The 25758-nt window shown below is 43.5% G+C and overlaps 1 protein-coding gene across 2 annotated transcripts; it reads left to right on the top strand.

Moving 5' to 3' along the window:
* Nucleotides 1-1044: 1044 nt before the first annotated feature.
* Nucleotides 1045-23968, top strand: LOC134394238 (cold-inducible RNA-binding protein-like). 2 transcript variants are annotated; one of them, XM_063119506.1, is made up of 7 exons: nt 1045-1153; nt 3956-4070; nt 6378-6484; nt 7114-7207; nt 7300-7378; nt 8436-8499; nt 22324-23968. In XM_063119506.1, exons 2-6 carry the CDS (start codon nt 3968-3970, stop codon nt 8497-8499), a joined length of 447 nt encoding a protein of 148 aa, XP_062975576.1. In that variant the 5' UTR covers nt 1045-1153; nt 3956-3967; the 3' UTR covers nt 22324-23968. The 2 variants fall into 2 exon arrangements, with proteins under 2 accessions (XP_062975576.1, XP_062975574.1); XM_063119504.1 differs by lacking the exon at nt 22324-23968 and adding an exon at nt 9087-9761.
* Nucleotides 23969-25758: the final 1790 nt, after the last annotated feature.

Genomic DNA, 25758 nt, shown 5'->3' with positions numbered 1-25758 from the left:
GAACATGAAGATAGTTTCAATTTCTATGTATAACTAGCATATTTTTTTCAAGAACCTTGTGTTAAGCAGGAACTTTCACTGCTGCTTCCTGAGTGCAAGCTGAAATTTTCATTAAAAAAATGCAAGCTTTTGAGGGGTGGGTGAGTTATTCAAAACCCTGACTGAGTTTTGAATAACTTGAAAACGTGCTCACTTTTTAAGTCAGCTACCCTAGGAGTGCTATAGATCGCAATTCTAAAAGGCTCATCTGTGAGCAATGCACCAAGTACCTTACATGCAAACAATGGAAAGACCTACCTTTCTGCATTTAAGTAAGCATGACTACTTTCGTTTAACCCTCTTGCAAAGTCAAGTCACAATTCATAAAAGTGGAGAACAAGCTGCTACTGAGCCGAGTTCGGGCCTGGCACATGGCTGTTTGCTTTGATTCTCCTGGGACAGTTGGGATTCTTGAATCCAGGAGGGCAGAGCGTTGTTGTGCCTTTAGAACAGAAAGGAAGCGCTCTGGAAGCCTTTCCCCACATGGCGGGGGATCGAGGGGACTCTGAAACCAGCCATGGAATCTGGGGCGCCTTCCACGCAGGCCGATGCGTTTCACCAAACCCAAATGGGAAGGAAGCCCGGGCGAGGGAGAATGGCCAGACCGCGTAGATAGAAGATGCCCCGGATTCCATGGCTGGCTTCACCTCCTCGGATTCCCATCTGTGTTCGTGAAACGTGTAGGCCTGCTCCAACGCGTGCTGGCGCGGAAGCCCGTCTCGGCGGGATCAACACAGTGACTACTCGCAAGTCAGCGTCGATAGGAGCGCAGCTTTTGTCGGTTGTCTTTGAAATAGACTAAGGTGGTGGGGGAGGGGAGCACGCTGAGAGAAAGGAGGCCCGGGAAGATGAATGGGGATGGCGGCGAGGCGCAAGCGGCCCCCGCCCCTGCTCGCCTCTGACGGGAGGGGGATGGGCGTGGCCGCTATTGTGACTCACCCCCGCCCTTTGCCCCTCCAGCCAATCCCCGGTCCGAAGCCGCGTGGTGGGCGTGGCTTAAGCGCAGCCTCGCTTTCATTCTCCTCGCTCGTCTCTCTCTTGCCGCCATCGCGATACCCTCTTGCCTCAGTGGCTAACGGCTCTCCGCGCATCTCCTGCTCCAAGACCGGTTTCGGTGAGTGCTTTTGCTCCCAGGCTGCCCAGCCCGTTGCAGGAGTGTCGGGGAGGAATGCTGGGCTGACTAGAGCAGAGAAGTCTTAGGGCGGAAAGGTTCTTTTTACCCGGGAACGGTGGAGGAGGAAGGGGGAGAAGGGAGAGACGCTACACAAAATGGCGGTTGCGGTGGCCCATAAAGAACGAGCGCGCTCTGCGCGCATGCGCTAGTTTTAAAAAACCCCGTTTTTTCCGTCTCCTCCGTAACGGATAGTGTGTCCTCGGTGGATGGAACCGGGATGGGCAGGGAGAAACTGCCCTTAAGGATGGGGAAAGTTAGAAGAACAGATTAGTCGTTGTACTCCTTAATAGCAGAATAATGCGGGGGCGGGAGAGGAGGAACCCTCTACTTACTGCGCGTGCGCAAGGACTGTTCGCTAAGCGCGGGACGGCAGCGGGGCTGTTTTTGCGCATGTCCGTTTTTGTTCCCCTCTGAAGAACGTGAGACGCGCTGCGCTCGCCTTCCCGCATTCTGTTCAGACCACGTGCTCGCGGCCATTTTACTTGGGGGAGGAGGAAGAGAATTCGTTCGGGGAGGGTGGCAAGCTCCCTTTTCCTGTTCGTTTTCTTAAGCCATCAGGCTGTAACAATACTTTCTCCTAGTAGGCCCTTATCTTGGAAACATAGGATACAGTTTATTTCATTATGGTCATGAATTAAGGGTCCAGGTGGTTTAAATGTTCGCACACGGCTAAGTTTGTAATAGGTGATGCTCATCTGTTAGATAAAAGCTTAGGTTCTTGTGCTCATGTTACCAAAACTATTGGCCTTATACCCGCAAAACTTTATAGTCTAAAGTACTTTTCCCCAACCTGGTAACCTCTAGGTGTGTTGGACTACAACTCCCAGCATCCTCCAGCCATGTTTGGTAGGGGATGCTGGAAGTTGTAGTCCCAGTATATCTGAAGGGTAAGAGGTTGGGGAAGCGCTATCTAAAGATTGTGGCTTAAGTTGAGTTCATTGGATATGTAGCCCAATCCTGTGGTTGTTTTACTTGAAAGTAAATCTCACTGATACTTGTAATACCTATTTCAGCTAAATACACATAGGATTTTAGTTCCCCCCTCTAATATGGAATAATAAATACTTTGCAATTGTGGGGTTTAACAAAATGCTTCTTGAAATGAATCCATCAGTATAAAATAGGCTATAAACCTAAATGAATAACGAACTCATACACAAAAAATGATGTATAAGAGTGGGATCTTAAAACTGCAGTTCAGATTATTGCACTATGGTTGCAGAGGGTTGCATCCGTTCTTAAGATGAGAGAAATCTGACATAATGGATGTGGTTCCTTGAACAGACCCTCAGTTTTCTGAAACAAGCTTTGGAGAAAACGGGGGAGCCAATGCTTCCCAGGACCTACTTTCTGCAGAACCAAATCCCAAGGTCTATCTAGTACCTTATCAGATGTAAGTGAGGGAGACCTTCAGGTAGTCACTCTTGATCAGGTGAGGCAGGCATCCTCTATCTTCACAGTGTGATTAGCACAAAGAAGAATATCCTTGACCAATAAAGTTAACTACACAATTGAAGTTAATTCACTCTTCCTTGATTATAGCTACTGGCTCATGAATATATGGCCATCCTCTCAGTCAACATTACCTAGTTGTTTCTAGAAGGATTAAGAGAGGCTTATTGCTGTGTGTGTTGAATCTCCAATAAAACGCAACTCTACATCATAAGGAGACAGCCCCATACCATAGAAGGCACTGACCACAACTTGGAAGTTTGACTTGCTATGTTGAGGATGTTCTTTCCCTGAAGGGTGAGAGATGGACGCAGCCTTGAAAATCCATTAAAGTTACGAGCCACAACTCTGCATATGTGGATTTTCGAAACATTTTAAAAGTAATCTCATGCCTTGAAAAATTAGGGCATGAAAGCAGTTTCTCTGGATTTACAGTATTAAGAAAGGAAACACCAAAAGGGGGGTGGGAGGGAATAGCATTCCTTCTTTGTTTAGTGGTGCTTATTCCTGGCAAAGTGTGCACAGTTTTACAGTTAGGCTACAGTTCTGTGCACATTTAATTTGGGAGGAAGATCTACTGAAAACAATACTTCTTAAGTATACATGCATGTAAGGCTACATTCCTCTGCGTGCTCTGTTGGAATATGCACGATTTAACTCTTGAGGTTTTCTTCCAAGTAAACCTTTATAGGAAAAGGGGATAAGCTTGGAAATAAGCTGCATCCAAAAAGATTTTTTCAGCCTGTTGCGTCTGAAGTAATACATAGTTGTAAATACAAAAAAACAAACAGCTTAATCTTCTAGATTCCACATGTGCCTGCCTCAGGACATGCAGGAGAAAGTAAACATGATAAGTTTAGTAATAGTTTGTAATACAAAACTAGCACAAATAATTATGGACTTCAATTAGGTGTGAAATACACAGATAGTAAAACAAAGCAAGAGGTTTCAGGCACAAACATAAACCCCTGCCTGGGTGCTGGAAGCCAACAGGATATGTGGGTAATTCTTAAAAAGCCCTTTCCAGAAGAACTGGAAAGGGAAGATTTAGCCCCAGTCAACTTGGCTTTGCACCACATTATTCAGTGATTTAACCTAGTAGGGCAAAAAGAAAGAAACTGGTGTGTAAAAGCTGTTAGATGTTCTAGTGAAAAATCTGTTAATCCTTTATTTTGCTAGGAAATGAAAATGGGCTATTAGGTATACCTTGTTTGTCTCTAATGCAGCCTGTGGTCCTTTATTTCTAGCCCTGTACTTGCCATACCTAAATAAATGGTCATTTATCTACAGATCACCTGAACAATGGCATCAGATGAGGGAAAGCTCTTCATTGGAGGACTCAGTTTTGACACCAATGAGCAGAATCTGGAGCAGTTGTTCTCCCCCTATGGAGATATTGCAGAAGGTGAGGAAAGATGGCAGACTTGCTAACATTACAACTTCTAGAAGCCAGTTGGTTGGTTTTAGGGGTTTGTGATTGCACACAATCACATGTATTAAACTAGATAGAATACTAGCAACCATGCTATAACCAGAATGCCACAGGGCTTCTCAGTTCTGGGTCAAGGCATTATTCTTGCATCCACCTTCTCTTTGGGGCAGAAAGGAGTCTGCAATAGGATCTTAGAAACCTTTCTTGCATATTGTGCAATGGGGAACCATAGTTGTTTGCAAGTGAGGTTTATATGCTCATTCATGTTCCTGCACATGCAAAATGAGTGTGAGGGAGAAGGTTTTAGCTTAGCTTTCCGAGACATGCTAATTTTGAATGCACTGGAGTTGTTTCTGTTGCTGTTAACATGAGGGAGTATTTGATGTACCTGCCTGGCATTGTGCAGCATATTTTGCTATGCACAATATGTGTTACATGTACTGCTTTCTCCAAAGTGTGATAAAAGTATGCGTTCTATTATGGTGTATTATGATGCAGTCAATTGACACGCTACGACTTGCTCATCTTATTTTGTTTTAATACATACCTAATTATCTGAAAATGCAAAGCATACCAATTAGTCCCGTAACTCATTCTAAAAGTAGTCCCTCTGTACCCTGCCTAACCACACCAAATACATCCAAACAGCTATCTAAATACTCACGATAGTTGCCCGCTCCTATTCTGCTTGCTCGCTACCTTCTAACCCACTTCTCTTCCTTTTTGTTAATCTATCTTTAACGGTAGAATTGTTTGAGAACATCTAGAAGACCATTACCTTTATGTGCGGGGGGGGCTGGTTGATACAAGCTCCCTTACCTATAGTTTTGCATAATTTCTGAATGGAGCCTTATTCATTAAAACGTTTTGCTCTAACGCATTTTTTATTTATAGTTAGTGAAAAGAGATGGAAGGTGACAGAGTGGATTTGAATTGAACCAGTCCTAAATTATAGCTGGCTGCACCTCCCTCATTTTCAAACTTATGATTTTATTTGAAAACCTACAAACTCATATGTATTGATCTTAGTTGGGAGTTCCATGCTTTTATATTATGAAAGACTGACCTTTATTATTATTGCCTTTTTTTCCTCCAAGGAGCCCAAGGCGGCGTACATAATCCTCCTCCTCTCCATTTAATCCTCACAACAACAACCCTGTGAGGTGGGTTGGGCTGAGAGTCTGTGACTGGCCCAAAGTCACCCAGTAAGCTTCCATGACCGAGTGGGGACTAGAACCCAGATCTCCTGACTTCCAGTCCAACACTCTAGCCATTACACCACACTGGCTCTCCTTGAGCCTTCCTGGAAGCAAACTCTTCTAATTGAGTAACAACTATAAAGAAAGAACAAGGGGACAGGAGCAGGCAGAAGAAACATCATGGCCTGCTCCTGTTGGACACTTCCCCCACCCCCACAGGGCAAACTGTCATCTTGGCCCTGTGGGGAAGAAGAAAGAACAAGGGGACAGGAGCAGGCAGAAGAAACATCATGGCCTGCTCCTGTTGGACTCTTCCCCCACCCCCACAGGGCAAATTGTCATCTTGGCCCTGTGGGGAAGAAGAAAGAGCAAGGGGACAGGAGCAGGCAGAAGAAACATCATGGCCTGCTCCTGTTGGACTCTTCGCCCACCCCCACAGGGCAAACTGTCATCTTGGCCCTGTGGGGAAGAAGAAAGAGCAAGGGGACAGGAGTAGGCAGAAGAAACATCATGGCCTGCTCCTGTTGGACTCTTCCCCCACCCCCACAGGGCAAACTGTCATCTTGGCCCTGTGGGGAAGAAGAAAGAGCAAGGGGACAGGAGCAGGCAGAAGAAACATCATGGCCTGCTCCTGTTGGACTCTCTCTCTCTCTCCTCCCCCTGCCCCCCTCTCTTCCTCCTGAACTCCTGTTCCTTGTGTGTCATGTCTTTATTAGACTGTAAGCCTGAGGGCAGGGACTGTCTTTTTTGCTAAGTGTAAGCCGCTCTGAGAGCCTTTTTTGGCTGAGGAGCGGGGTATAAATATGATAAATAAATAAAAATAAAATAAACTATATATGCATTAATAATAATATCTTATTTATTCCAAAGTAGACAGTAGGGTCCATTTTCCTTAAATGGAACACTTAATTCTTGCATCTTGTTTCCAAGATGCACCTGAGTAGTTATAGTAGCCCTTCAAATTGTCTGGCTGATACTTAAGTTGGGGACTAGAGAAAGGGACCAGTGTCTTCTCACCTGTATGTAACTAGTGGTGGCATGAAGATTTGTGATCTAAACTTGACACCTTTTTTATCTCCAGTGGTTGTGGTGAAAGACAGGGAGACTCAGCGGTCCAGGGGGTTTGGCTTTATTACCTATTGCCGTCCTGAAGATGCCAAGGATGCCATGAGAGCCATGAATGGAGAAGTGAGTATTTTAGGTGATGCTCACAGAGATGCTTAACATGTATTTTATGCTTTGTTCCATCCATCTCCTTCACAACTGTTAAGAGTTTGGAGAGTTGCTAGTTCTGATCTTCCACCTCGAAATCTTGTATCTGTCTCCACTCTCTTTATGGGTTCTGTTGTATTGCCTGTAGTTCACAATGAGTACCAAGCTACCTAAATCCTTCATCCTAGTTTATAGCTCCTGGAATACTGAAGTGATCTTCTGTAGAGGGGCTTCCTGATGTCTCTTCAGAGTTCAGAAGCATAAGAAAGAAAGCTATATAGATAACTATAGAACTGCAGCCTAAATGTTTTGAGAGAGGCCTGTGAATAGCTTTGACTTAGTGGGGAAGATTGGTTCAAGGAGAAAATGTAGGACCTTGCAGAAAAGCCAGAAGTTGGATTTCTTGCCCTGGGTATTGCGCAGCGTACGACAGAGGAGGAGTTTGTTCTGCTTTTCTAGTTGCATACATAATCAAACCTTTGTTGGTATGCTAGGAGGACTTCTGTTGCTTTTTTCCTTGATAGTAGGTGAAAGTGTATGATCATTCCCGTAATCTTGGTTAGTTAAAAGCTCTAACTCTAACTTTCTCTTGTTCTTCCCCCAAGTCTGTGGATGGGCGTCAAATCAGAGTTGACCAAGCTGGAAAATCTTCCCGTGGCTCTTCTGGAGGCAGAGGACGTGGACGTGGATTCTCTAGAGGTGAGTTCTACCATGGCATGTGCTGCTTACTGCTAACTGCTCAGTTGTATGAGAGCAATCAGGCTTAATAAACCCTTGTATCTTTACCGTAGGAGGTGGAGGATATGGAGGTGGACGTTATGACAACAGAAGCGGTGGCTATGGTGGATCTAGAGACTATTATGGCAGCAGGTAAGCCCAGCAGAAGGAGGTGTGGCCTTGATAGTTGGGGTAGAGAGAATATTGATGGTGGGTGGTTTGTTTGTTTTTAACTGCTCTCTTAGTGTTAGCAGCATACTGTTGTTTGTGGATAGTAAGGTATGTTCAGCAAATATATACGTAGTATGACTCAGTTAAATAAAGCATAGTGGGTATAGACTTGCCTATAGTTACTGCTCACCCCATGGTGAATGTCAAATTACAAGATCCTTTGTGCATTTTGGTTGTCTTGACCTTTTTTTGTGGGGAGGGCAAGGAGTGATACTTGGAATTGCACTTTCCAACTGGCTTCTCTGCCCTTAAGGAATGCAAAAAATAAATAAATAGCATGAGCACTGTTTAGGTTGATACTATGATTATGCCATTTTATGATGCATAGTGGAATGGGTGCATGAATATGTTACTTTGCATATTGCAATATAAAAATATATAGCAGCATTTCTGTACATGGAACATTACGAAGAGCAGGTTTGACAGGTGCCCATCCCAAGATTCTTGCAATCTAAAAGAGGAACAGGGAATCAAGGAGATGGAGTTAGGAGGGTCAAAACGGGAAGATTATGACTCCATTTCAATTTCACATACATTGGCTTGGTTACAATATAACTTATAATTGAATATAACTTGTATAAACAAGAGCAAGATGACAAAGTTGGGGCTCCTCAAAAGATGTACCAAGTTACCTTCGAATCAGCTGAGTGTAGTGAATTCTGTTGCTTCACCCCATCTAATATAAACTGATGTGAGGATCTGCATAGCCTGCACAACATTAATGAAGGCCTCTGAGAAGCAATAAAGTAATTACAGTTTTGCTATTCTATAGTATATTGTACACACACCACTATCGCACATGTGGTAAAGTGATGAGTGAATGACCTGTCCAAAACTGGCATAGCTAGTGTATGTTCATAGCAAATAGGGATGAGGTTTACAGAGGATAAATTCTGCCCTGCATTTTGACATAATGTATAAAAACTTGAGTGTTGGCCAACAGTGGTCTAAATCAATCTTCTGTGCTTTTTGCCTCCAGGAATCAGGGAGGCTATGGAGACCGTTACTCTGGGAGCTCCTACAGAGACAACTATGATAACTAGGTAAGTATGTGCCTTTAAAAGGCCCCAGTGGGTTTAAGCACCATCTGCTCCTCAAATGTGGCAGCGCACACAGTCCTCTAACCACATAATCTGACTGTGCCAGCAGATCTCCTGGCATCAACAGCGGTCTAGCATAAATGTGGAGAACCAGCCTGCTGCTGGAGTAATGCAAAATGGGACAGTTAAACCCATCCACAAAACTTTTTTTTAAAGGGACACTGTTGGGCCTGCCTATAAAAATCATGACCACGGCCTTTACGCACGGGAACTTTCTCTGAACCGTAAGTTTGTGGGAAATTTAACCCCTGCATTCCTAATAGGGTCTTGCCTTTTAAACAAAAACAAAAGTATGTACAGATATCCACTCATTGTCAGATAATGTCTTAGAAGAATGAAAATACAGGAAGCTCAGCGTTCCTCCCCACCCCCCCACCCCATCCCTGCCCTCTCTCTGAGGTTAGTTCACAGCATCATCTCCAAAGGCTGCAAACACACTGTCCTGGGCCGGGAGGAGGGAAACTATTTTAGTTGAATGTACCAGTGTTCTTCAGTGTGCTTTACGGTTTATACCTGCTTCTTGTCCTCAGCTTGCACCGAGCATAAATCCTTCCTGAATCAAGATCGTCCTTCCAATGGCCGTATTTATAAAGATTTTTGGAGCTTCGCTGAATCTTGTTTAGTTCTCTACCTGTATCTTCCCTTTTTTGTAGTCTTATCACAAGCAGCCCAACAGCTTCTGCTACAGAATGGCCTGTTAGAGCTTTCTGGAGGAAAACATTTTAATTTGCCTTTTTTTTACAGGTGTGTCTAAGCATTTTGAATACATACTTTTATTGCTTTCCCCCCGGATTTCTTTTAACAAGCAAAGATGGGGGGTTCTGACCTATATTTCACCTATAATTCCCCAGAGTCTGAGCAAGGTGTGAAGATCCTCCTTGTTTTTATAAATGCATTAATACCTTGTAGTTTTGTAAAAGTCCCATGGTGTAGCGAGGAAGGGGTATGGTGGAAGGCAAACCCCCTTGATTACAAAGGGAGACTCGTGTGTTTGATCTTCAGAAATCAGAATTTATACTGTATGATGTACCTAGAACTGAAGCTTGCAGAACTTGCAAGTTGTTCTTGAAAAACCGTTTGTTTATATTTTTTTTTAAACTGGAAGACTCACATGTAACTCGATATTGTACTAAAAGTGGTTAAGGAATTCCTGTATTCAGTTCTTTGGCTTCACGAAGCCTATTAAATGCCCTTCTGAAAATGAATTCTGTTCGTGACATTTTAACGCTTCAACTATCTGCTGCCAATCTAAGGCCACAATATCTGGCACACATTTTAAGCAGCTGCATGGGTATTTAATCAACAGAAATATCCTTGAAGAGGAGGCATGGAGGGATTCCAGTGCATGGTTAGGTAGGCTAAAACACAAGCATTCATATTTGGATGCTTTCATATGGATACTAAAGTGGGTTTCAAGCTTTGTACCTAGAGGAAATCCTTTCCATATTGAATTGTCTGCCATAAAGCCTATTGTGTATTGCAGAGGTATTCCAGGTTGCACACCCAGGACACCAGCATGGCCTTTTGGGCCTCAGTTTTCACCCTGTGGAACTCTGTGCACCCCTGAATATACCCAAGAATGCCCTATGGATACACACTGATAATGCAGGGGAGATCAGTAGCAGCGGGCAAATTATCTTCAGGAGAAAAATGTTGCCATCGCTGTTCTTCTCACTGAGAAACACCCGATGAGCTTCCAACAAGCTCAAGTTCCTCAAAGCATATTATGACAATCATACACAAGTGGAGCGATGTGCATGCCACAAAAGTACAGAAATGGCTCAAATAGTACTAGCTAGCTGCACAGCATAGCTTCCTGAAAATACCAGATAGGTTTTTTAAAAGACAACAAGTCTTTAGCTTTATGGTTGTCAAAATATGCTTGGATGTATGGTAATTCCTGCTGAAATCTCTAGAGGCCCATGGTTCAGTAGTTTGGGTATGATTTCAGTGCTTTGCAGAGCTTGTCCTTCCCTGTGACTAGCAAAACTAAAATTATGCAATATAGTAACTATTGCACAATTAGACATAAGAACGTTCGCTGACTTCATCAATACGCATGGTTGATACTGGTTGTTCAGTATTCAGCTGTTTTTCACACAGTTGGAGGGGAAGGGAGCACACAACCCTCTGGAGGCTCAAGACTGACCAACCTGCTCATGTCACATTACAATAACACTTGTTTTGTGATGATCTTGGGGAAGTCTTGTGTGGTTTATAAAAGAGACAAGTGGGCTGCAGAGCCAATCCGTCCTTAATAAGGACTTTTGCTATGGCGTCAAGTGTTCTGTTCTTGCCTACTCTGCTGCTGGCTGAGCACTTGCTGAACTGATGGTGCCTGAGGCAGGCAGTGCCTCCTGCATCTCTCAGCCTTCTGCTGCTTTAGGCAACTTCTGCAGCTGCCATAAACCAATTTCCCAGAATTGGGTGGCGCTTTGGACATTGACCTGCTTCACATGTAATCGGTTTTTTTTCGCAACCCATGATCAGTTCTTGCTGCAAACTCAGACTGCAGCGTAGCTAAGGGGCTAAACAACCCAGCAGTGAACCCATGGTTGGGTTGGGTTAACTGCTGGGTGCAGCCCCTAAACAACCTAACATTCTGAGTTTGGACAAAACAAACGGTTCATGGGTTGCTAAACCAATTGTGGAATAAAGTGGAAAAGGAGGGTGGCCATGAGGCCCAATAGTCCATCAGTTTTTAAACCAATGGATTTTTACAGCAAAAAGCCTCTGTGTGTCTTTTAAAGGTTGTAAGACACTTATCACCATTCATGAACACGTATCCCAGGATGGCTTACAATACAATTTAAAATCAAAAACTATTTTTAAAAAATCCAATCAATGAAGTAATATAACAGAGTAAAAGTTAATATTTACAACTGAGCTCATTACAGTGCCTGATTGCTTTCTGGTTCCTCCGTATTCAGGCAGGATAAGATGACAAATGCATGAATTAAGCCTAAAGAATCTGAAGGGTGTTGTGTGGTATACATGACTAAATGAAGTATTTTTTGTGGATGTGAGAACACAATAAAACCATTTCAAAATATTGTCAAGGAAATCGGGGCTGCTGTATGTATAATACCATGCAGGTCTTGGAATGCAAATGGTAACCACACAGTCAATAATTAAAGATTTAAAAATCCACTCGACTTGTTTGGCTGACGATTTGGATGGAAGCTGCTGCGTGTTTACCGTTTTCGCCAGGGTGAGAGTAACTTAATTTTCAAGAGTCCAGAACGTCTTGTAAATGTATTGAGCGGCACAGGAGTGTGCTTAAAGATGCATTGACATACAATGCAACTTTTGTGTTTTCAAGTTACTTAGGTGGCTACTATAGGCTTAGCAAGGCACTGCTTTCCTGTGCTTCCACTATTTCAAAGATCAAGGTGCTGCCAACCTTTACCTCTGATCCTGTTTATGGGGCAGAGGAATACAATATCCTTCTCTTGGAGGGAACCTGGACACAATATTTAATATGGAATAACTAACAAGAAATTGGGGTTCATCTAGAAGGCTCAATTGGCAAAATATACCATGAATACTGAGCCAGAATTGTAACATGGCTTTATTTGGCAGGTGGAAGGGCACCTCTGGATCCTGGAAGTGAGTTTACCTCAAGGCTGGATTTGGGAACAGACTTTCCCTTTGGGTACCTCTGGAGCTTCTGTCTTGTGCGTATGTTAATGTGGTCATTCTCGAATATCAGGGTTAGGGCATCTAATAAAATTAGGCTGGGTGAGAGTACTAATTCCGTAACGCAGGAATGTGTTACACGACTCTTGCCAACTAACAAGAAGGGTAAGTCTTTCTAGGCAGGATGTGGGGGAGGGGGGTGGTATTTGATTATGTTGGTGGCTGCTATTAAGTTGCCCCATGGGTTACATGAAGAAAGCAGAGCCATCAATCACATCTCTGCAAGTTGATACACATGTAAGTCTCCAGCTGATGTCAAGATGAAACAAACGTTGCCAACCAGTGCTCAGGCAGTAAGTAAAAAGGGCTGCAACCTTTAATTGATTGGAGGTGGTTTTAAGATTTTTTATCTTGACAGCAGACTTTTAAAAAATTATTTGTAATAACTTAGTGCCTGCCATCTGAAGTATTTATATTTAAAAAGGGCATTCCCCCTTCATCTAAGGTAGTACCTGCTGTAGTATCTATGTTCACCATCTAAAAGCACTTTCATAATAAATTGAAACCAATTTGATTTTCAGTTTTTCAAATCAGGTGGAAACCACAGCATAAAGCAGAATTATTTCTCAGTATGTGCACAAGCAACAGCTGCTGAGGAAATGCTTAGCCACAATAAAACATCCCAACTAGCAAATGATTTACTCCTAATGACAAATTCCTAACTCTTCCACAGAGCTGGATAACAGTACCCCCACCAGCCTCTAGTGCGGCCTCCACTGAAATTTTGTAGTACAGCAGCATGCTGAATTTCAGCAGCAAGCAATAATGGAGGCTTAAAGGGGACAAATTTAACTTGAAAATAGGCTAAGTATATCCCTTTTAAATGGTTGTGATTTCTGTTAAATTTCCCGTCAAGATGTGTGTGGGGTTTTTTGGCCACTAACATGCTCCCGGCAGCATCAGGAGCAGAACCCTCAGGAGGGGTCCACTGGGTGGGAAGTCAGCCTTGGTCCTGCCAAAGCTGCAACCCCTTGCTCTAGGAAGGCCTCTTTAGCCCCAACCCATCCTATAGAAATACTACCTTTAGTTAACAATGACCTATTGAGTGGGAATTGAGGAGGACAGTTTACCAATTGCTGCTCTTTGTGTATTATTTCTCCTGTCCTGATTGGTTACATTCTACATTCTAAGTGTTCTGAAACTTCTTCCAAACTTTTTACAGACTGCTTCCATTGGATCTTGTTAGGAAGCCAGAACACTTAATACCAGCATGCAGCCAAGTGAGCAGCTATTGCTTGATAGTCCCACTCCATCGTAAAGGCCCTCTGTTGTCACACGTATTTTTTTACTGAGTATAGCCCCTATTTTCTGACAAAACTGTTCCCTATTTTTGCCTTTTGAGCATGCGTGCCTGACTTGTTAGTGTTATCATTCTTAAGGTTTCAAGTTTCTTCCCAGTCTTTCTCGAACTTTTAAGAGGGTGGGATGAGTCTTGTTCCCAAAGTACAAACACTAATATGCCATGCAGTTCACAACCTGCCATTTCACACAATAGTGAGGCTGATTTTGAACTGTTGATAAAAGATAGGTAGGTAGGGAAATGGAGTTTCCCTACTACTATAAGCGAACGAACAATCAGCCTTCTACAGGTACCCCAGAAGCATTTTTAAGTTAGGCTCAAAGCAGTCCAATATTAAAATTTAAATTAAGAATCTCAACTGTGCTGAGAAGACGCCATTTGCTAAAATTCTAGAATGGCAGAAGAACTAGAAGTCAGGGCTCGGCCTCTTCACTCACAATCTCAACTCCTTTTTTCCCCTCCACACATTAGCTCTTAGCTCAATTCTGCTCCGTTCTTCCCTCCTCAGCAAAGTTCTGCTCCCAAGGTGCAGCATGCAAGACATGGCAATCAGTTGTTGGATCCTAGAAAACAAGCTGCACTTTTCCAGAGCTGCATCAGCCCCCAGCATCTTTGTGGACCTATTGGGCCTCCAGCAGGGCCCACCACTGATGCATGCCCTGGCCCACCTTTAAAAAAAAAATCATGGCCAGTTTGAACAGCTCTGGGGTAGCTGGTTCCAACCACCATTTAATTTTTCACAATACCCCCAAGGTGACGTTCTGGGGCATTGTGGGTAGGGTGGTCACTTATGAACTGCCAAGAAAGAGGGCAGGACTTTGCATAAAATTCGTATGTGCTGAATTATCTGTATATGCAAATTTAGAAATTGCTATAATTTAAATAGAAGTACAGTATGTCTCACCGTAATATGGATGACTATGACCAGGAGAGCTGTCTGTTCTGCCCTCTGGTCAGGTGCCAACTTGATGGTTGCGGTTCTTAATCTTTAAACCAGAACTGGACCAGACAGCCCTTCAAACAGAGAACACCTTCAAGTAAAGATGGACAGAGGACTGTCCATCCTAAGCGGGATATTAAAATGGCAGCTAGATGGTCCAGCCATCCAGCACTGCCACATGCCAGAGCCCAGTGACAGGGGAGGGGGCCCACCAGTGGGCACTTTGCCCAGGGCCTCCTCAAACGTGGAGCAAGCCCTTTCACCTTAACTTCTTTATCAATTAGTGTGGACTCCCAAGATATGGGGCTTTTGTTCTGTTTTTTCCTAATCAGCCCGCCCCCCCCCCCCATCTGCAAGGGTTCTAGACCCCTTTGACCCTTCCCTCTCTTTCAGGGTCCCTGCTGTCTTAGCTTTTAAAACAGTCTAGGAGATGTTATCGCAGAGTAAATTAATACTGTTAGAGCAGGCAGACTAGAACGTTCAGGATTGGAATTGGAGTGAGGAATGGGACAATGATCTTTGGTATGAGAATAAGAAATGTTGGGGTGGGGGCAGCTCTCTTTCAGGCAAAGAAGTTCATCGTCTCTGCTAATGGAATTGGTTTCTCTCTTCTTTTTTCCTCCCAGCATGGCAGATCTCCCAGGATTACTTTTCTGTGGAGGAGACTGAGTGCCTGCTCTACCATGAGGCAGAGCAAGGTTGTTGCCTCGGGCAGCAGATGCTGGGAGGCAGCAGCAGTGGGTTGGAGGACAGAGCTGTGAGTCACATGGCCTGTTCCGTGGCTCCCCCAACTGCCCTCCAGTGTGGCAGAAGACGCTACCGCACTTTCAGTATTGAAGAAAACTGCCAGTCCAGTCAGTTTCTGTACATGGAAGGGCAGGGGACACCATCTTGTCTTTTGCCTCAGGCAATAAAATGTGGACCGGCACTAAGGGGAGAGTGCTGGAGACTAGGTGTGCTTGTGAAAATATTTTCCTTACCAATCTAGCTTTCCCCATCAGTTTTGGATAGGGCAACACTCCCCCTGAAAGGCTGTGTTCGCAGTTTGGGGGTGCTCCTGGATGCATCGCTCCAAATGACAGCCCAGATAGATGTGACAGCCAGGAGGGTCTACTATCAGCTTCGGCTGATACGCCAGCTGCGCCCCTTCTTAGAGTCAGAAGACTTAAAGACAGTGCACACGCTGGTAACCTCAAGGCTTGACTTCTGCAATGCGCTCTATATAGGGCTACCATTGCACCTAGTTCGGAAACTTCAACTAGTTCAAAATATGGCAGCCAGGTTGGTCACCAGTACATCTAGGGGTGAGCATATTACCCCAACATTAAAATCACTCCACTGGCTGCCAATTAGTTTCCGGGCAAAGTACAAAGTGTTGGTCATTACCTTTAAAGCCCTAAATGGTTTGGGTCCAGGTTACCTGCGGGATCGCCTTCTCCCATACAGTCCTCCCCGCACACTCAGGTCCTCTGGGGTGAACTTACTTCAGTCAGCTGACGTCAGTTTCCAAGAGGACCTTTTCTTCTGTCACCCCCAGATTGTGGAACAGCCTGCCGGAGGAGATTCATCAAATTAATTCTGTGTGATTTTAAGGCAGCTTTAAAGACTAGCCTTTTCCGGCAGGCCTATCCAGATCAATGTAAAATCAAGAATTTTTAAGATGTATTGATTCCTGTTCTAATGTTGTTCCCCATCTCGATCCAAAGGGAGAGGTGGGTAAGAAATAAAGAAATTATTATTATTATTATTATTATTATTATTATTATTATAAGTGGTAGCAGTAGCACAGAGTCTGATGCTAGCACCACGGAAAAATGAATGCAGGCCTACAAATTTTTGATAATTTCACTGCCATAGTGTTTCACGGCAATGTTTAACTGCCATAGCTTCCAAATAATTAGGAACCCAGAAACACTTACAAAATTGCCTGGGCCTTTAATAGAAAAGATTACCAAAGCGGCTTTGTGAGAGAAGAACATGATAGTTCCAGCTTTCAAATTGGTATAAAAATGTAATGTGTAAGAAGTGTGCATGTGTGTAGGTCACCCAACATAATATGCAGGCCAATCATAACCAGGTTTACTCACAAGTTTGTGGTAGCTAAATCCTCTTATGTTATGAGATCTGACGGGAAGGCTCTTCTTTTTGTCCTGGCTGGAAGGCATGAGAGAGCCTTCTATGTGACCACACCTAAATTGTGGGACTGTTTTCCCTATTATTATGTACAATGAGGTGGCCGCCTTGGGCAGCTGATTTGGAATGTCACAAAATGGAAGCAATTTGTTAGTTCTTGAAGTTATTATTGTGGAATTTTTATTGCCAGGGAGGAGGAGAAATGCTTGTGGACGTATGTGTGTTTTGCCTCAGGTGCTAAAATAACTTATCTGCCATGTGGGTTGTAGTTTAATCTGTTTTTAGAGACTATTGTTTCTGTGACTTTAAAATATGATGCAAGTCACCCTGAGTGTTGGTTTTAAACATTAGATGGGTGAGATATAAATTGTCTAAAATAAAATATTTTCTAAAAAAAAAAATGTCAAAGAAGCAGAAAAGACGAGAGAAGGAAATGAATACATTTTTTAAAAGATGAGGCCAAAAGGTCAAGCAAGGCATAAGATAGGTATGTCAGATTACTTTGCAGAAGACAAAAGAATTCTAGAATCAATGACATTAGTGCTCTGTGTATTTATTTATTAGATCTGGATCTCACTTTTTGGCCAGAGCTTTCAAAGTAGGGATGTGCACAGACCCCCCGATCCTCTTCGCTCCTGATCCGCAAATTGCGGATCGGGCCCGCCCCACCCCGCCTCGATCCGCCTAGGGTCCGCTCCGCTCCGGCTCCAAATTGGAGCCCCGCAGCGGCGGGGAGTGGCGCCAGGTAAGGCCCTCCTCCCCCTTACCTGTGTCCGTCATGGCCCAGCCCAGCTTTGCTAGAGTCCGTGGCTCAACCAGGAACTGTAGGCCCTGATTGCAGCCTACACTTCCTGGTTGAGCCGCAGGCTTTAGCTGGCGACAGGCCGCGACAGATGCAGGTAAGACCCCCCCCCCTCCTCCTTACCTGGCTCTGCGGCGGCAAGGTAAGGTAAACCCCTCTCCCTCCTCCCCCTTACCTGTGTTCGTCGGCGGACCTGTGGCTGCAATTGCGGCCTGGTCTTCCTGTTTGAGTCCTTGGGCTCAGTTGAAGCAGCCGCAGGACCGCGGACAGACGCAGGTAAGACCCCCCTCCCCCTTGCCCCCTTACCTGGCTCTGCCGCCATCACCACATGGGCGGCAGCGACAGCGGCAGAGCGAAGTAATCCCCCTTACCTTTTTTGCGGAGCTATGGATTGAGGTGAAGGATCCGCTTTCACCTCAAAATGCTCCGCAACGTTCCGCTGCTCCCCCGCTCCTCTTCGCCTCCGCCTTAAGGGGAAGCGAAGCCCCCCAATCCGCTTCTGCTTCTCCAGTCCGAGAAGAGGCGGAGCACATCCCTACTTCAAGGTGTCTCTCAATGTTCGTAAAATACAACAGCTCTGTTAAAAAAACTTACATCTTTAAAAAAAAAAAACACCCAAAAGCCCTACTCTCTCTCAGGAGAGTACTTATTGATGGGGTTTGCACAATCTCAGAGAGGGAAAAAAGCCACGGTGGCCTATTCCACCACCACCTGCATGCCCATGGCTTGTTTCAGGGTGGTTTGTAAATGACCCCAGCCAGCCATTCTCGATGGCTTCAGACATCATAACAACCCAAGCCCAATGATGGTAATTAGACAGCAAAGTGTGGCTTATTTTCCGTCTAATCGTGCAAACCTGGCCATTTTCTCTGATCTTGGGTGTGAAGGGGAAACAGTAGAGAGGGCGACTCTGAGGAGCAGGTAGCTGATGATATATTTGCCTGCATCCCTCCTTCCCTTGGTCCTCTCTCACACTCGGTCTCAAATGGGTATTGTGGGATGGGAGGAGGAACAGGGCTGTGATGATATTAACTGTTTTCACAATATCATACCTAGAATTAATGCCTGTAAGTAGGGAGAGCCGATCCCCACCCAAACCCATGAGTGTTCACTCCTCAGTCTGTACAGTCTCTACGTTCTTATTTCAGCGGGTTCCATTCCCCCCTCCCTTGGTTTCCATTCCTTCCCCATGCCCAACAGCCAGCCAGCATTCAGAGTCGTAATGGGGTTGTTTTGGGGGGTATGCCCCATCCTCTAGGGATTTTTTCTTCTTTTTTCTTTTCTTTTTCTTATTTTGAGTGGGGTACTTATGAGAACCTTGAGATTCCCCAAACCTGCTCATATTTCATATGCCACTGCTGGCATCCGGCCCCCGACATCCTCATCTGGAGTAACGCTTCAGCCCTAGGGTGGAAAAAGGTCCCTCACCCTTGGTATGTCGGATCTGACAAAGTGGGCTTTGGCTGGCCCACAATAAGCTTATGGCACTACCTCCATTTGGCATTGCACAACTCTGCTATGGCCCAGCAGAAAGAGATTCAGTCCGGCATGATTTCACCTCTACAGGAGTCTGCCTCCCCCTTATGGCAATACCTTGCTACTGCAACTCCACCGCAGTAGCTACTTACCCTATTTCTTCGATTCTAAGACACACTTTTCCCCCCATATAAACATCTCTAAAAATGGGGTGCGTCTTAGAATCGCGGGTGTGTCTTAGGGTTTTTTTCCCCTGTTGGTGGTACTGAAATTATTGTGTGTCTTACAATCAAAGAAATACAGTATTAAAACATTTCTATCCAGCCCTATATCAGTGGGATTTTAGGGCGGCGTACAGATAAAATCAATTCAAACAGTATAAAACCATAAATAATGTATACAGCTAAAAATATATTAAACTATTAACAAGTTAAAACCAGTAGAAAAATTAAAAACAGTTTAAAACTATGGGCAGCTTTTAGGCAAATTTAGCCTTTAAAGGCTTTGATAAAAAAGTCCCATTTTAACTTGGCACCGGAACGAGGCGAAAATCAGCCCCAGTCGGGCCTCGAAGGGGAGGGCATTCCACAACTAGGGTGCCACAACAAGCCCTCTCTCATGTCCCACCATAGCTTTACATAGGTTGAGGACCCTGCCACATTGTGTTTTGTCATGCTTCGTAATGGCATCTCCTTCACTGCAAACTGTATTCATCTGTAGTTCTCAGCTTTGTTCACATCACGACCACTCTGAAATAGTTGCACAAAATCATTGCAATAGCCTGTCAGTCCACCACCTTCCCACCCTACCCCCACCCCCATTCACAACAATTGTATTAAAAATGGGTTGTCCTATTGATGAGAAGAGCTCTTTCTGTGTGTATTGCTCAGAGGTGGGCAGCTTGTGGCCCTGCAGTTATCTTGACCTACATTTCTCATGTTCTCTCATCACTGGCTATGCTGGCTAGAGCTGATGGGAGTTGTAGGCCAATGCACCCAGAGGGCCACAAATTGTCCACCCTCAGTGCTGAAACTAATTTTGCCCTCCAGAATGTTTTGCCTGTAAATAGACATCTGGGAGCAGATTGTTACTTTGTGTCTTCCTCTAGATGTGCATGATAAATGCAAGTGCCTGATTGTCAGGTGCTTGAATCTTTACCAAAGTATAATGGACATTATGTGCCATGGGAAAATTAAAAGCAACTGCTAGGGTGAATTACTATGTATACTGTCAGCTGGTAGCCACTATTCCTTCAAGCTACAGGAGATGGGAAGGACATCAGCCCTGCTGAAACACCAGTTCCTTTGGGCTCCCCCTCTCCCTGAAGTGTTTCCTACTGGCATTATAAGGACTACCATTTTAATTTTAAAGAACTGGTGCTTGTGTTTGCTTTTTTTGATCTTCCCTCACCATGGTATTCCCCCCCACACACATTTTGGGGTTATAGCTTTTAGATCATACACCTCCAGGTAGGGACTGTCTTGTTTTATTGATAGTGTGGGAGTGTCTTTTGGCTGAAGAATGGGGTGAAAATGCTTTCAAGAAATAAAGTAGCAACAAGGTTTTGGATCAGTGGGCGAATCAACAATTGAATAACTGCATCAGCAGTTCATTATGAAAAAAGGCAACGATGTACAAGGGTAGTTTTCACACTGGACCAGCAATTATTCAGTAAAATATACAAAGGGGGGAACAAGAGAGAAGGCCAATATTGGAAGGTGGCAGTGGTGGAAGAAGCTGCTACCAAATAAGGAGACAGGAGGGTGATGGATGCTTTACTTAGCTGTACCACTGCTTTTTCTGGAAAGAATTTGTTATTATTTGTTGGTCACCAGTACATCTAGGGGTGAGCATATTACCCCAACATTAAAGTTACTCCACTGGCTGCCAATTAGTTTCCGGGCAAAGTACAAAGTTTTGGTCATTACCTTTAAAGCCCTAAATGGTTTGGGTCCAGGTTACCTGCAGGATCGCCTTCTCCCATACAGTCCGCCCCGCACACTCAGGTCCTCTGGGGTGAACTTACTTCAGTTAGCTAAAACTAGACTGACATCAGTTTCCCAGAGGACCTTTTCTTCTATCGTCCCCAGATTGTGGAATGGCCTGCCAGAGGAGATTTGTAAAATTAACACTCTGTGTGATTTTAAGGCAGCTTTAAAGACTAGCCTTTTCCGGCAGGCCTATCCAGATCAATGTTAAATCAAGAATTTTTAAGATGTATTGATTCTGTACTAATGTTGTTCCCCGCCTCGATCCAAAGGGAGAGGCGGGTAAGAAATAAATAAATTATTATGATTATTATTATTATGATTATGATTATTAAAACCTTAGGTTTAGGGATCAAAAGAAGGGGTGAAAAGATGCAGATGATGGCAGTAAAATTTAGCTTCCCTGCCATGGATGTGTATTGCGAAAAGGTGCAGCCTGCAGGAAGGGGATTGTGTGCATATCTGCCATGTGGGTTAATGGGTGGCAAAATACCTAGGATGGGTTTTCCAGGGCTTTTTGCATGGTGCTTTCCCTCAACAGAGCTCTAAAAAGGTCAATCGGTGGGGATCACTCTCATACACTGTACTAAGGGCAGACAGCTGGTATGTGCTTGCTGCTTTTTTTGCCCTTTATATCCAAGTCCCTGCTTGGTATCCCTGACAAAATTTAATTTTTAAAGTCAAGGTGCTAGGGAGATACTCAAGTTGGCCGCTCCATAACGAAGTGGCACAACTCCTGGGGCTGCATTTGGCCCAGGGTGACCCAGTTGCTGACCCCCTACTGGTACCAACTGCCCTGTGTGAAGGATTCCAGGCCGGTGTAGCCTGCTCCCTGGACTGTCCTCTCACTAGGCCCAACTACCACCATCTGTGCAAAACATCTGAGCCAATAAAAGAATCACGTGCCATAAACGGTGTCAAGACACAGCAAGCACATGCATGCCCTGGCTGATCAATTGCATTTCTGAAGTACAAGATGGTGAAGTAATGCATGGATTGGCAACTAGGGATGGGTGAGAATTTCATTAATTTTTTTTTAGATATATATATAAGAACTTGACCAAATTCACAAAGTTCTTCATAAATGGGATCGAAAGAACTTGAGATTTTAAAAAAAATGTGGGAGGAAATGAAGCCAGCAGATTCATCCATCCAGGCAGAGGGTTTTGAGTGCTGAGCTCTTAAAAGTCTGGCTTTGAATCCCTGTGTATTCAACTACGTTTGTGATGTTGAATTAAGGCTGCCACCTCTTTTTTCTGACAGGCTCCTCATTGTTAACAGCTACATGACAGGCAGGTACAACATGGTCTTGCCCATGCTGGGAATAGCTGTACCTGTTGAATTTGGCTGCATGGAGGTGGGTGAGCATTTTGTTCAGTTTGTTGTTTGATAAGAACTTTCCAAATTTCACACTTTTCTTCATGAACAGGACAGAAGGAACTTGAGATCAGAAAAAAACATTTGAAGGTGGGAGAAAGCGCAAGTGACTGATTCGTCCATCCCTATTGAAAGCCTACAGCTACAACTGGCAGAAGGAGCAGGAGGATGTAGCACTCCTGATCAGGAATGGATAGACCAAGGGCTTGGTAATGGCTCAAGGGTTCAGGTCTCCAGTGCAGCACTGCCACCAATGCCCTGGCTCCACACCTGCACAAGCTGCAGCCCACCAAGGCAAATGCAGGCAGGCAGAGAGTAAACACAGGAGGCCTATCAAGCCCCTGATAGATTTCTGTACATGACTTTTTGGTATGGATGGCCTTAAGTGCATTTAACTCTTGAAGCTACTTTGGTAGCCAAAGTGGTTTTGGTTTTGAAACTGCAGGACCAAGGGAACTGTAGGAGCAAGTGAACCAGCTCCTCTTCACCCTCCCCACACACCCAACTCTAGCCTACCCTTCCTCATTCCCTATCATCCAAATGCTACCACCCATTCACAGATGCAGCTACACCCAAACCAACCTCTCTCTTCCTTCCTCCTTTTCTTCTGGTTTTAAATCTTGACCACATCCAGGATCCAGGCAACACTATACATCAAGGACTGGCATCCCTGTGTATTCATTTAACCAAAGCAGATTACAGAGCTACATAAATACATGCATTATTTGAGCATTTCTTTTTCTGACCAAATTCTCAATTTAGCTTCCTTTCCTCAGCTTGAGTGTGATAATTCTTCCACACCTGCCTCAGAGATTGGCTTATTTTCTCAGGCTCCTAATAGATGTTACAGCAAATATCTGCCTGCATTTCCCCCCAGAAAGGTTTCTTTGGGGATTTTTGCAGGAAGAAGGAAAAGAACAGATCTGTATAGTCTGCAGCCTACCTAAAGACAGTCACCTCATGCTGCAAACTTAATCATTCAAAATGGAGAGTCATAAACATGCAGTTCAACTATAAGCCTTTCCATCTGGGCAAAATTGAAGTGCTGCAACACATCAGTTCATAGGCACTGGGCTCTGTTCCCTCTCACTGGACTGGATGTATGCTGCAGTGTTATGCCAGTGTAGAAAAGCCACAGATGCTGGTAATGGCTAGGAACCATAGCTCAGTCCTAAGCACATGCTTTGCATGCAGCAAAGTCCCTGTTTCAATCCCATAAGGAGAGCCATGCTGGATCAGACCAAGGGTCCACCTTGTCCATCCCTGTTGTATCCAGTTAAAAAACAGATTAGGAAGCAGCTGTTGGAAACATCTGCCTTGCCTGAGGCCCTGGAAGAACACCACCAGTTAGAATGGTCAATACTTTGACTAGGGCAGGATCTACACTACTGCTTTTCAATGGTTTTGACAACTGTTTGGGCCCAGGACACAATCCATATACCATTTTTCAAAGTGTTATATCCTGCTTGGTGTAGATCTGGGTTAGGTGTTGCTTGCTATATATCAGGGGCAGAAAGCACAGGTGGAAGCAAAGACATCCTAGAAGCCAGAGGGGTTTCAGAAGGAGGGTGGTTTTTTTAGTTTGGGAAGGGGGCTTCAATACTCTACATTGTTCCTGTTCCTTTCTATGATGAGCAAAATAAATTGTTAGCTAGTAAATATTAAAGAATAAAATTACACATGTATTTTTTAAAAAAGCTCTGCTTAGTTTGCCTAATTTGTAAGGGTCACGGAATCTAATTTTCCTTTGCAAAATTCTGAGTTTCATTCTTTTTCATACATAGCCTTCTTAGTATCCCCACCTTTGAGTCCTCTCCAAATAAGTCCATTTCATTCACTCACAATTTCTCTTCTGTTGAAATTCATCCTACAACCATTTGTACTCAGGAGCAGAAAACAAAGAGATCAAATGACAGCAAGAAGACCAAAAAAAATGTTGTGTTATGTATTAATTTTATTAGTCTCTAACTTTTAGAAACATCTCAACATGAAAACTGTTTTGGAGACATATATTGGACTAGGCTGTCTCTGGTGCTTGTTTTTTTTTTCTTTTCTTTTTTTAATAATAATTTTTATTTGTTTTCTACACTATATAAACATACAACATTACAATAATAAGAAGAAGAAGAAAAAGAAAAACATCAAACAACTGCTACATACATATTGAATAAATGTTGAGTACATATATGTTGAATAAGTATTACCTATACATTATCCTACTACAACATCATCATTCTTAACATAAACGTGCACCCCCCACCTCGGGATCTATTCCTGAGTCCAAAATCTGATCGTTTCTTCTGCTGGCAGTTTCCCACTTCCCTTAGTAAACACGAATATTAGGAACTGTTTCCAGATTCCTCCAAACTCATTTATTTTAGTTACGCCTTTTCTCCACTTAATATTACATGTCAGTTTATCATTAATGGCTATATCCCATACTTCTTTATACCATTCTTCAATAAGGTATTCCCCTTGAATCTTCCAGTTCCTAGCTACCATCAATCGTGCTGCAACCAGCAAACTCGATATCAGCTCTATAGTTTCTTTTCCACACTTTATATCTTCAAATAGTGACAGCAATGCAATCTTTGGTGTTTGTTCTATTTTCATTCCCACTATTTCTTCAATTTCTGAAAACACCATCTTCCATAATCTTTGTACATATTTGCATTGCCACCACATATGTAAATACGTTCCTTTTTCCCCACAACCTCTCCAACAATTTGCTGAATGCTGATCATTTATCTTATTCAATCTAATCGGGGTTAGGTACCACCTCCACAAAATTTTTAAATAGTTCTCCTTTATTCTCACTGATAAACTTCTCAACACTCTTTGTTTCCATAGTCCCTCCCAACTCTGTCGCCCTATTTGTACCTTCAAATCTGACTCCCATACCATTTTCTCTGAGTTCTCTCTAAACTCCTTTTCTAACAATATTTTATATATTTCACTCATTAACCCTTTTAAAACTATACTACCTCCTTTACCTTTTTCCTTATTTACTATTAACTCTTCAAACTTCGTCATCTTTCTACAAACTCTATTATCTTTAATCCACTTTTTATTCCATTGTTCTAATTGCCCATATTCTAACCAAGATAATTTTTTCTCCTTTAACAATTTTTCCATATCCTCTCTTGTTTTTATATCTCTTAACCAATCCTTTAGTTTCATTTTGCTTTTCTCTTTTAATATTTTACATAATCTACCCTTCAGATCCTCTGGGAAATTCTTTAACATTATTATCGGTGCTAAGGGAGAGTTACTCGGAAGCAGCTTTCCTTTAAATTTACTCCAAATTTCCCATTGAGTCCTCAGGAGTGGATTATCTATACTTCCAACCCACTTTCTCCCTCCATCTTTAAAAAAGACATTATCCAAACTCATCTCTACGTTACTTAAAGTTTTTTCTTCCATCCAATATAAATCTCCTACTCCTATAATTGCTTCTACAATATGTCTTAATCTATTTGCTGCGTAG

Source organism: Elgaria multicarinata, chromosome 3, assembly GCF_023053635.1.
Source record: "Elgaria multicarinata webbii isolate HBS135686 ecotype San Diego chromosome 3, rElgMul1.1.pri, whole genome shotgun sequence".
In the NCBI taxonomy this organism is placed as follows: domain Eukaryota; kingdom Metazoa; phylum Chordata; class Lepidosauria; order Squamata; family Anguidae; genus Elgaria; species Elgaria multicarinata.
The sequence above is the reverse complement of the archived record's forward strand: the minus strand, read 5'-3'. Positions and strand labels throughout refer to the sequence as shown.